The sequence below is a fragment of the Sapajus apella genome, unplaced genomic scaffold, assembly GCF_009761245.1.
Source record: "Sapajus apella isolate SASKATOON/1434 unplaced genomic scaffold, GSC_monkey_1.0 scaffold129, whole genome shotgun sequence".
In the NCBI taxonomy this organism is placed as follows: Eukaryota; Metazoa; Chordata; class Mammalia; order Primates; family Cebidae; genus Sapajus; species Sapajus apella.
The window spans coordinates 657,161-669,482 of record NW_022437069.1 but is presented as its reverse complement, the minus strand read 5'-3'; the positions used below and the strand labels follow the sequence as shown (position 1 = coordinate 669,482).

The window sequence follows — 12,322 nt, the reverse complement described above, 5'->3', positions numbered from 1 at the left end:
TGCGGGTAGGGCGGCGGCCCTGGGGCGGGGCTGTCAACCTGGGCGGGCACTGCCGGCCGGGCAGGCTCCGCGCGAGCGGGTTCGGAGGACCGGCTCGGCCTCCTTCCGCCTGCCGAGACCCTAGCGGGTGCAGGGCGGGACCTGGCTGAGGGGCGGGGTTAGGGGCGGGGCGGGCGGCTCTGGCCCCGCCCATTTCCGGCCGCTCGGGCCGGTGCGGCAGGGCGGGGCCGCTGGGCGGGGCCTGCGGGGTGGGGTTGACGGGACGGGGCGGGCCGCGGGGACCCGGGCAGCCCGCGCACTTGGCAGGAGCTTGCAGCTGCCGCCGCCCGCGCCTCCGAGGTTTCACGGCTTCTTCAGCAGAGACCCGAGGTCGGCCGCCATGTCCGCCGCAGAGGAGGTTGACGGGCTGGGCGTGGCCCGGCCGCACTATGGCTGTGAGTGCGGGGCTCCACGGCGCGGGGGCTTCGGGGCCGGGCTAACTGCAGGCGAGGCGCGGTTTTCCTGGGGGCTCGGCCGGCCGGGTGGGGCAGAGCGGCTGCCGGCAGCTCGGACCCGGAAGAGCAGCCCCGGCGGGGCGGGGGACGGCGGGCGGCGGGGCCCGGGTGCGAGCCCTCTCGGGCTCCGAGGCGGCGGCGAGGACCCCCGAGGCCTCCCCGCCTTAGCTGGGGCTGCGGTACGGGGAGCCCCACCCAGCGCTTCCCGCCGGCCAGGCTCGACCGAGATTGGGGAAGGCGGCCTAGGGTGAGGTGGCAGGAGGACCGCGCAGGGCGTGTCCCGGGGACTGGGGTTGGGGACGCGGGCTCTGCCGCTGCTCGGGGAAAGGCGCGGCCCGGTGCTGCCTGCGGGGTGGACGCAGGGGGCAGACCGAGGTCCAGACCTGCCCGATCCTAGGCTAGCTGAGAGGTGCCGTCCTGGGCAACGCGCTTCGGTTTTCTTGGGCTTAGTTCCCTCCTCAAGATTTCAAAAGTAAAAAAAGAAAAGCAGAAAATCCTCTGACTTCCTCATTTTCTGTTGCCTGCCCTGAACGTCATTGAACTGCAGGCAGGATTGGCTAAAGGGGGACCCTTTGGGGTTTCGAGGTTTTAAAGGATCAACATTTCGCCCATCAACAGTTATATGTGTGGTATTGTGCAGCGTTTGTGAAATTAAAGATGAGTAAGATCAGGCCCTGCCTCCAGAGAACATTCTAATCAGACAGACAGGTGTGCAAGCTAATGTTTATAAGGTGCAATAGGGATAAAAGATGCTGAACCTGCTAGCAGTGCGGAGTAATGTAGGTAAGGAGAAGGGGCTTGGGGAAGACAGTCCCAGTACGGGAGGTGACTTTTTTTTTTTTTTTTTTTTCGAGACAGAGTCTTGCTCTGTTACCCAGGCTGGAGTGCAGTGGCACAATCTCAGCCCATTGCAACGTCCACCTCCCAGGTTCAAGCGATTCTCCTCCCTCAGCCTCCCAAGTAGCTGGGACTATACGTGTTCACCACCACACTAAGCTAATTTTTGTATTTTTGGTAGAAACGGGGTTTCACCATGTTGGCCAGGATGGTCTCAAATTCCTGACCTCAAGTGATCTCCCCCACCTGGGCCTCCCAAAGTGTGAGCCACTGCCCCTAGCCAGAAGGTGACATTTGAACAGAGCCTTGAACAATGCTGTGTAGAAAGTTGGCCAGGTGGCCAGGTGTAGTGGCTCCTGTGTGTAATCCCAGCACTTTGGGAAGCCGAGGTGACAGGATTGTTTGAGGCCAGGAGTTTGAGACCAGCCTGGGCAGCATAGTGAGATCCCATCTCTTAAAAAACACACACACACACACACAAAAACCAGGGGTGGTGGCCCACGGCTGTGATCTCAGCTGCTCAGGGCTGAGGGTAGGATCATTTGAGCCCAGGAAGTGGAGGCTGCAGTGAGCCATGACTGTGCCACTGCACTCCAGTCAGAGTGACAGAACAAGACCCTGTCTCAAAAAAAAAAAAAAGTGTTAGGGCACGGTGGAACAAGAGACAGGACATGAGAGAAGGGCATGGACGAAGGTGGTGAAGAGTCAAGGGACACTGTATGTGCTGGGAACTGAGTGGTGTGGAGTTCACCCTGGTGGGAGGAAGTGCAGAGGAGAGTTTGCAAAAATAATGGAGACCAGACTGGGAAAGACCTTGAATGTCTTCCCAAGGAGTTAGGAATTTATTCCATACCTGGTACCCAGGAAGGAAGCAGATGGCTTCAAGGTTAAGCTGGGGCTTTGGAGACAGACTCTCCAGTGTGAATTCAGGCCCTGCATTTATTTGCCGTGGGGCTGAGCTCACCCAGCCTCAGTTTCTTCATCTGTAAAATAGGAGCAATAATCACGGGATTGTTCTGAGGTTTCAGTGAGAGAATGCGGGTAAAATGCTTAGTACAATTACTGCCACTTATTTCTGAATAACTGCTGGCATTGGTCATTAATTAAAGAGGGAAACAACATTATCAGATCTGTATTTAGAAGTTCTGGCAGGTAGGGACAGATTTGGACCAAAATCTCAAGATAGCATTTTTCAAGTTTACATTAAATTTAGTACATATTTATATTATACATTTTTAAAAAGGTCAAGATGAGTATTGTTCAAACCACATAGTTCTTTTTTTAGGAAGGTCATTGTAGTACACCTGGTTAGCCACACATTCATCAGTTACCCTGACTTTCTAGGTGAGTAGCAGGAAATTGATGCTGTGGCAATCTTTTATCACTCAGGAAGGCAACAGATCCTGGTGTTTACATTCTTTCTTTTATGTTTTAGCTGTCCTGGATAATGAAAGACTTACTGCAGAGGAGATGGATGAAAGGAGACGTCAGAATGTGGCTTATGAGTACCTTTGTCATTTGGAAGAAGCAAAGAGGTAAAGATTGGCTGGCTGGAGAGAAGATTAAGAGAAGGGAACCGATAATAGTGTGAATACAAATAAAGATTTCTTTGAGGCCGAGCTCAGTGGTCCACGTCTGTAATCCCAACGCGTTGGGAGGCCGAGGCAGGAGGATCACTTGAACCCAGCTGTGTGAGACCAGACTGGGCAACATAGTGAGACCCCGTCTCTACAAAAGATTTTAAAAATTAGCCAGGTGTGGTGGTGCATGCCTGTAGCCCCATCTACTCAGTAGCCTGAGGATGGGGGATCACTTCAGTCCGGGAGGTCGAGGCAGCAGTGAGCCATAATCTCACCACTGCACTCCAGCCTGGTTGACAAAACTCCTGTTTCGGGGGAAAAAAAAGAAAAAGATTTCTTTGAGTATGTTGCAGATGGAACTGGGAAGCTGGTGGTTGAGGTGGTTGATGTATAGGTAGGATATTTATTTATGGCAATAAGTAGCCTTGATGACAGTTTATCATGAATCACTGTGATGGGCATTTAAGTGTGCTGAAAAATTTTCCAGGTTTGTGCTGTTCAGTTTTATGCTGATTGTGCATGTTTTGGGCATTACCAACTGTGGGGTGGAAATAACATCTTTAGGGTTTGAAGTTATTGGCTTTAATATTTCACTAATTCTTCATGGATTTGGATTATATATGAATTGAGTCTTCTCCCATGACCTGTGGAGTGGGTGCTTGGTTTGGGAGGCTTAGAAGTGTAGTGCTGTTGGTGTAGGTCCATTTGTTAGGCAATATTCAGAGGCAGCATCCTCTGCACTCTTTGTGAACTGAATGTAAACCTATTCTTTTCCTTTTTCAGAGGCCCAAGACCTTGTCTTAATTTTAGAGTGTCAATTTGTTAGCAGTGATTCATTTCTTTTGTTCTGATGCTGGTGTTCTTTTGCAGAGTCCCAGGGTGGTTGTAATTATAGGTCATATAGTCTATAAGTGAGCTTTGGTGAAGAAGGCAAGTGAGGGATAATGAAATATTTATAATTAACATTTAATAAAAATCAAGGGTGTTTCAAATGGTGCTAATAAGAGTGTGTGTGTGTGTGTGTGTGTGTGTGTGCGTGCGCGCGTTTGCGTTTTAATTCTGAAAATCTTAAAATGCTACAAGAAAGTCCAGAGAACAATATAATAAACATCCTTGTGTCCTAGAACTAACAGATGTTAACACTTCAGATATTTCCCTTTCCTCTAAAAACAAAACAAAACCAACATAGCTGCATTTAAAGTCTCTTTTGGGCCAGGCGCAGTGGCTCACGCTTGTAATCCCAGCACTTTGGAAGGCAGAGGTGGGTGGGTCACCTGAGGTCTGGAGTTCGAGACCAGCCTGATCAACATGGAGAAACCCCATCACTACTAAAAATATAAAATTAACGGGGTGGTGGCACATGCCTGTAATCCTAGCTACTCGGGAGGCTGAGGAAGGAGAATCACTTGAACTCAATAGGCAGAGGTTGCAGTAAGCCAAGATCATGCCATTGTACTCCAGCCTGGGTGACAGAGTGAGACTCCATCTCAAACAAAAGAATAAATAAATAAAGTCTCTTTCATGCCTCTCTGGTCCCGTTCTTCCTTCTCCTGGGGCAAGCACTAACCTGTATTTTGCATGCTGTCTTGTATCTAGGCTTCTTTTCTGAGCTTAAAACTCTTCCAGGAAACTGAAGCTTGGATTTCAGTGATGACTTCAGTGAGGGGGCTAACACTTGTCTTTCTAAATAATAGAAGATGGCATAGCAAGACGTGCTATATCACTAGAGAAGGGGGCATTTTCTCATATGAAGTTTAGAAGAAAACAAAAATTGTAGGATCTCTGCCATTTAAATTGTGGACTTCTAGGTTTGGAAGGTCAAAGAATTTGAAAGCTGCAGCTGTTTTAAGAGATCATCTTGGGCCGGGCGCAGTGGCTCACGCCTGTAATCCCAGCACTTTGGGAGGCCGAGGCGGGTGGATCACGAGGGCAAGAGATCGAGACCATCCTGGTCAACATGGTGAAACCCCGTCTCTACTAAAAATACAAAACATTAGCTGGGCATGGTGGCACGTGCCTGTAATCCCAGCGACTCAGGAGGCTGAGGCAGGAGAATTGCCTGAACCCAGGAGGCGGAGGTTGTGGTGAGCCAAGATCGCGCCACTGCACTCTAGCCTGGGTAACAAGAGCGAAACTCTGTCTCCAAAAAAAAAAAAAAAGAGAGAGATCATCTTATGCTCTGTGGAGCTTTGGGGATTCTGCTGAGGTGACCTGGGGGTTAGAGGGAAGAGCCTCAGCACACGTTCCTTATCCCATCAAAAGCAGCTCTGCTTTTGTTTTACTGTTGAATTTCCGGAATAAAATTCCACTTTTTACAGAGAGTATTTTGGCTAACAGCTCCCCATACCCAACACTACCACTAATCTAATTCAACTGCTAATCTAGTTCAACCATCTCATTTATATGAGGATACTGAAGCCTGAGTTTTTGGTCTACTCATAGTTTTCTTTATTGAAGAATAGTTTCCATGATTTTTTTTCACCCCGAGATGGAGTCTTGCTCTGTCACCCAGGCTGTATTGCAGTGGCGTGATCTCGGCTTACTGCAACCTCTGCCTCCCGGGTTCAAGCAATTCTCCTGCCTCAGCCTCCCAAGTAGCTGGAATTATAGACGCCCAGCTAATTTTTGTATTTTTAGTATAGACAGGGTTTTACCATAATGGCCAGGCTGGTCTTGACCTCCTAACCTCAGGTGATCCACCCACCTCTGCCTCCCAAAGTGCTGAGATGACGGGCGTGAGTCACCGTGCCCTGCCCCATCATTTTTTTAAACTATGGTTCTTATAACCAGGTCTATACTGTTAGAATCACTTGGGGAACTTTAAAACAAATGCAGGTATCTGGGCCTTCCCATAGAGATTGTGGTTCAGTAGGTCTGGGTTGGAAGGGCCAGAGACCTATACATAGTAGTCCCTTGGTGTCTGTGGGGGATTGGTTCCAGGACACCTGCAGATACCAGAATCCACTGTTGCTCAAGTTCCTTATGTGAAATGGAATAGTATTTGCATATAACCTAAGTACATTGCATATTCTTTAAATCATCTCTAGATTACTTATGATACCTGATCCAATGTAAATGCTGCATAAATAGATGTTTCACTGTATTGTTTTATTTGTGTCATTCTTTATTTCCGACTTTTCGATCCATTGTTGGTTGACTCCATGGATGGAGCACCTATGGATAAGAAAGGCCGATGGTATTTTAAATGTCTCTAGAGATTCTTATGGTCCTTCCTTACTTCCCACTCTTCCCATGTTGAAAAACAGATTTAAAACAATTTAAGAACTCTGCCTTATGCTGGGATATCATGGCCTGAGTAGAATAATACATGTCATCATATTTCCTTCATTGGGTGCTTCGTTAGCAAGGTATTGTATTTACAGCTACTCTTTTTTTCTGTCAGATGTTTTCTTTCAGTATAGGAAAGTAGCCCATTTCCTTTAGAGACCACCCACAGGCCGTGATCGCCTGGGGTGTTTTTTAGTTCAGTGCTTTTGCATACTTAAGAAGAAACTGGCTGGGGGTGGTGGCTCACACCTGTAATCCCAACACTTTGGGAGGCCAGGGTGGGTGAATCACCTGAGGCCTGGAGTTCCAGACCAGCCTGACCAACATGGAGAAACCCTGTCTCTAATAAAAATGCAAAATTAGCCAGGTGTCGTGGCACATGCCTGTAAGCCCAGCTACTCCGGAGCCCGAGGCAGGAAAATCGCTTGAACCTGGGAGGCAGAGGTTGTGAGGCTGCAGTGAGCTGAGATTGTGCCATTGCACTCCAGCCTGGGCAACAAGAGCAAAACTCCGTCTCAGGGAAAAAAAAAAAAAGGTAGTAACTAAGGCAGTGAAGACATTGTGATAATCTTCATGTTTTATTTCTTTTTTTTAAGGGAGGGCATAATAGTGTATATTACCTTGGCACACTGCCCATTGGCTTGGCATCATGGAAAGGTACCTGATCTATTTTATGGAGGCAGTCCTAAAACTGGGTGTGGTGATTTTTGTTGCTGTTGTTTAAGGCTTTGATTTTAAAAAAATCAACATTGGAAGCACCTATTTAGATTGCATAACTAGAGAGGACAAAGGAAAGAAGCCTGGGAATGCTCTGGTGAGAAAAGAGAACTAGGATCCCTGTCAGCCACCTGTGTGGCTGCTGCCACCGCTAACAAGTGTTGTGAGTGCACCAAGGACAAATGGCATGCTCCTCGTTATTAGCGAGCTGTTCACCTCTTCCAGTTCTTTCTCCTCCCTTGGTGAGCTGGGCTGTATCTTCTGTGCTCCCAGAGCCCCTCTTTCCCCTCTAGCACTAGGCCCTATTCACTTTTCTGGTTTGGTTCCATCCTGTTTCCTTCATAACCTCCACCCCTCCCAAGTTGGAAGAGCCCCAGGATCTGGGATTTACAGCAGCTCTGGGGCCAGGAATAAAGATTATAGAGATGGGAGGAAAAAACGTTCCCCTCTTCAGTTCTATTTATAATACCTCAACTCCACCTACTAATAGCTCCACCTTGTAGTACAGTGGCCCCATTGTGTATCCTGGGGCACTCCATTTTCTCCTGTGCCTGTAACAGAGCCCTTTTTTGGGGGAAGGAAAGGAGCGTGTAGAGAGTGAATATAACTGTGTAGAGGCAGTGAGCGTTAAGTAAGAGTGAGGGTAAGTGTAGACAGACGAGAGTGTGCTGTGGGTGTGGGTTTGTGTTTCCCTGAAAGGTTGAGTGGGAAAATTTAGGGGTGAGTCCTGTACATGAGCACTGGAAGTGGTTGAGAAATAGAAAACATAGAGATTTCTGCTTTTCTTCATTGTTTAGAGAGCAGCTTCGATATTGACATTAAGCCACTGTTCTCATATCACCTAACTATTCAAGGCTTTTTGCTAAGGGCTGCACCGCAGATCAGGGATTTTATGAGTCCTTTATACATCTTAAATTACTATTTATGCTTAAACCGAAGTTTATTTTTATCCTTTTCCTGTTCTTACTGTGTCTTACATTTGTTTTGGTTAAGGAGCAGTTGTATAGGAGCAATGAATACCATTTCACTCAGTTGAAGGAGGTAACATTTAAGTGTGTGAGGTGTGTTCAGTGCTCAGGTCTTGGACAGGAGGACATAATAGAAAGATCAGAATAATGGACAGGCACTGTGGCTCATGCCTGTAGCCCCAGCACTTTGGGAAGCCGAGGTGGGTGGATCACCTGAGGTCAGGAGTTCAAGACCAGGCTGACCAACATGGAGAAACCCAGTCTCTACTAAAAGTACAAAAAATTAGCTGGGCATGGTGGCACATGCCTGTAATCCCAGCTACTCGGGAGGCTGAGGCGGGAGAATCGCTCGAAACTTGCAAGCAGAGGTTGCGGTGAGCCGAGATCGCGCCATTGCTCTTCAGCCTGGGCCACAAGAGCGAAACTCCATCTCAAAAAGGAAAAAAAAAATCAGAATAAGATTAAGGTGAAAAGAACCAAGAAGAGAAGATGTCAGGCAGGAAAAAAACAGGGAAATCTGTAAGTGAGAAGAAAGTATGATTAGTATTGGAAATAGAAGAAAATTCAGCTATGTTAAACGTCACAGGAAGAAAGTTAATTCCACCGTTCTTTGACTTTCAGAGAATTCCTGGTGTGTGCTTTCATGTCTATCATGAGCCACCCTTCTGCTGCTAGGTGCCCATACTGCAGCTCAAGGAGTAGCACATACCCCTCTTGGAGAAGGGAAAGTAGGAACTCTGGCTGGTTGGAGACTGTCAGCAACTCCATGGTGTTAAGTTCAGCTTAGCACAAAACAGAAGCGTGTCACCTTCTGTAATTTAGGGGAATTGAAAAAGTATCTTGGAAAGAAATTAGTTCTTGGGAAACAAAGTCTCTTTTGTGCGTATGTCTTTATTGTTGGCATAGAGCATTTTCTGGGATGGGCTTTTCAGGTCTCCTCTCCCTCCTAAGTGATATCAGAATTCCACGAACACTGGGATATGTCCAGACCAGCACACTGATCATGAAACCAGAAGTTAAGACTTTTAAGAAGCAAGAAAACAAAATGGGTAGGCGAGGTGACTAGGAAGAATATCATGCCCAGCAGCTTCTAGAATTCTCAAACTGAGGAGCATCACTTAAATGTTTAGGGGGATCATTTTTAGGATGTGACCCAAGTTCTCTTTTTACTGATGGGAAGTCTAGTTTAATCATCTCAAGAGACCCAGTATGACTTAGGGACCATCGCATGTAGCTGCTTAATGGCATGGTGGCACTAAAAGCTGATGCTTTTATTTATTTCTGGTTACCAAGGGGAAGTATGGGATGAGATTTATTCTTTTTTTTTTTAAAGACTGAGTTTCACCCTGTTGGTCAGGCTGGTCTTGAACTCCCGACCTCAGGTGATCTGCCCACCTTGGCCTCCAAAGTGCTTGGATTATAGGCGTGAGCCACTACGCCTGTCCGAGATTTATTCTTAACTACTAAAATGGTGACATAGCTGGAAACTTCCATTCTCTTTTCTGATATTTAATTTAGTGCAGCTGCCTTGGACAGGTTTCACCATAAAAAGTGGGTTGCATTTAAAAGTGTATTTGTTAAAGTGGTTGAAGCTGAGTGCTTTTCTACATCATAACAATGTTACAAATGAAAGTATTCATACAAATGGGAGTAATGTGGCCACCAAAAGCTTTTTACCCCACCATGTGGCTGAAAATTTAGCAACAAAAAACAAATTTTTTTTGAGATGGAGTCTTGCTCTGTTGCCCAGGCCAGAGTGCAGTGGTGTGGTCTAGGCTCACTGCAACATCTGCCTCCCAGGTTCAAGCAATTCTTCTGCCTCAGCCTTTTTTGAGTAGCTGGGATTGCAGGTGCTCACCACCACACCCGGTTAATTTTTGCGTTTTTAGTAGAGACGGGGTTTCACCATGTTGGCCAGCCTAGTCTTGAACTCCTGACCTCAAGTGATCCGCCCACCTCGGCCTCCCAAAGTACTGGGATTATAGGCTTGAGTCACTGCATCTGGCTTAGCAAAATTTAAAATTAAGAAATGTAGAGAGTCAACTAGTTAGTACCCACTATTATTACTAAGAAAAGTCATGTGACTCTATATTCTCATAATATGATTAATTAAGTAAAACAGAAATTCGAAAAGTCTGAATAAAATGTCTTCGAAAATCTTGAGTGTCGATATATCTTGGCACACTGAAAAGAATCAGACTTTCTGTTTTGGCAGATGTGAATTCAGATTCTGGTTTTGCAAGTTGCTTAGCTTGAGGCAGTAAGCTCAAATTTGTCCTTTGCAGAATGGGAACACTATGCATCTTACGGAGTTGCTGTGATGGTTAATTGCTTGGCACAGTGAAATATAGTAGGCACACAATAAACTTTTACCCAAGGACCCTGAATATTCTTTTTTTTTCTTTTGAGACAGAATCTCGCTCTTGTTGCCCAGGCTGGAATACAATGGCACAATCTCGGCTCACTGCAACCTCTTTCTCCTGGGTTCAGTTGATTCTCCTGCCTCAGCCTCCCAAGTAGCTGGGATTTCAAGTTCCTGCCACCACCCCTGGCTAATTTTTGTATATTTTAGTAGAGATGGGGTTTCACTGTGTTGGCCAGGCTGGTCTCGAACTCCTTAACGTCAGGTGATCCTCCTGCCTTAGCCTCCCAAAGTGCTGCAATTACAAGCAAGAGCCATTCCTGGCCTCCTGAATTTTCACATTAAATCTGCAAAAGCAGATTTCATGTGAAGATGACAGGAATTTTCTGGGCACTTTCAAGGTCCTAAGGTTGGTAGGCCTAGTTTTTTTCACTTCAGACTTTAGCTTTTGTCTGAAGGAAAACACCAGAAACAGAGGTTACTTCTAGGGAGTGGAATGGGGGTAGTGGGTGTGAGACTTCCTTTTTACTCAATACTGTACTATATATTTAAAATGCTTTTTTTTTTTTTTTTTTTTTTTTTTGAGACGGAGTTTCGCTCTTGTTACCCAGGCTGGAGTGCAATGGCGCGATCTCGGCTCACCGCAACCTCCGCCTCCTGGGTTCAGGCAATTCTCCTGCCTCAGCCTCCTGAGTAGCTGGGATTACAGGCACACGCCACCATGCCCAGCTAATTTTTTGTATTTTTAGTAGAGACGGGGTTTCACCGTGTTGACCAGGATGGTCTCGATCTCTTGACCTCGTGATCCACCCGCCTCGGCCTCCCAAAGTGCTGGGATTACAGGCGTGAGCCACCGCGCCCGGCTATACTTAAGGTTTTTCCTTTTACTTAATCCCTTCCCTTTCCATTATTATAAAATTATGACTATAGGCTAGGTGGTGTGGTGCCTCATGCCTGTAACCCCAGCATTTTGGGAGGCAAGGCAGGCGGATCACTTGATGCCAGGAGTTCGAGACCAGCCTGGCCAACATGGCGAAACCCGCCGGGTGTGGTGGCATGTGCTTGTAATCCCAGATACTCTGGAAGCTGAGCACAAGAATCACTTGAACCTGGGAGGCGGAGGTTGCAGTGAGCTGAGATCACACCACTGTACTGCAGCCTGGGTTATATAGAACCAGACATTGTCTCAAAAAGAAAAAGAGCAAGTATAGGAAATTTTCCTTGAAAGAACAAAGATATGCCTAACTCAGTGTCTCAAGTAGTTGGAACTAGAGGCCCACTCCACCTCACCTAGCTAATTTAAAAAATTTTGTTTTTTTTTATAGAGATGATATTTCTCTTTTTTTTTTTTTGAGACAGAGTTTCACTCTTGTTACCCAGGCTGGAGTGCAATGGCGCGATCTCGGCTCACCGCAACCTCCACCTCCTAGGTTCAGGCAATTCTCCTGCCTCAGCCTCCTGAGTAGCTGGGATTACAGGCACGCGCCACCATGCCCAGCTAATGTTTTGTATTTTTAGTAGAGACGGGGTTTCACTATGTTGACCAGGATGGTCTCGATCTCTTGACCTCGTGATCCACCCGCCTCGGCCTCCCAAAGTGCTGGGATTACAGGCTTGAGCCACCGCGCCTGGCCTGGAATAGAGATGATATTTCTCTATGTTGCCAGGCTGGTCTCCATCTCCTGGGGCTCAAGCCATCCTCTGCTGAAATGCTGGGACACAGGCGTGAGCAGCCAAACCCAGCCTGTGTTGTCTTAATTTACTATTTTCAGTGAATTATCTAATGTTCATAATTTATTTAGGTTTATTCCACTTTAAAGTTATATTGCTTCGATTGCTAGAGAGGTTAAACATTTTCTTAAATATTTGTTTATCAATATTATTTTCTTATGTAAATTTTCTATTTTTGTTATGTGCCTGTCTTCTAGGGTCATGATGTTAACTTTTGTGAGCTCTCATAACATGGACATTCACCTTCTCATATTTGTTACAAACATTTTCCCTTGATGTTTCGTTGTATTTGTTTTCTTCATTGTACAGTGTTTTTTTTTTTTTTTTTTTTTTTTTTTTTTTTTT

General features: G+C 46.5%; 1 protein-coding gene and 1 long non-coding RNA gene across 5 annotated transcripts in view; both read left to right on the top strand.

Moving 5' to 3' along the window:
• Positions 1-261: 261 nt before the first annotated feature.
• The window catches only part of IQGAP1 (IQ motif containing GTPase activating protein 1), a 109,997-nt gene continuing 97,936 nt past the window's right edge, over positions 262-12,322 (top strand). For 2 of the 4 annotated variants that reach the window (XM_032262444.1, XM_032262447.1), the window contains exons 1-2: positions 266-434; positions 2,767-2,866. In XM_032262444.1, coding sequence (XP_032118335.1) covers positions 380-434; positions 2,767-2,866 — 155 coding nt within the window. In that variant the 5' untranslated portion in view covers positions 266-379. Of the gene's footprint in view, positions 435-722; positions 742-2,766; positions 2,867-12,322 lie in introns of those variants that run through there. The other 2 variants (XM_032262443.1, XM_032262446.1) reach the window with 2 other exon arrangements.
• LOC116539477 overlaps positions 11,889-12,322 on the top strand; it is a 1,951-nt gene continuing 1,517 nt past the window's right edge. Inside the window, exon 1 of the long non-coding RNA XR_004264068.1 lies at positions 11,889-12,285. This is a non-coding gene — a long non-coding RNA (uncharacterized LOC116539477). The remainder of the gene's footprint in view (positions 12,286-12,322) is intronic.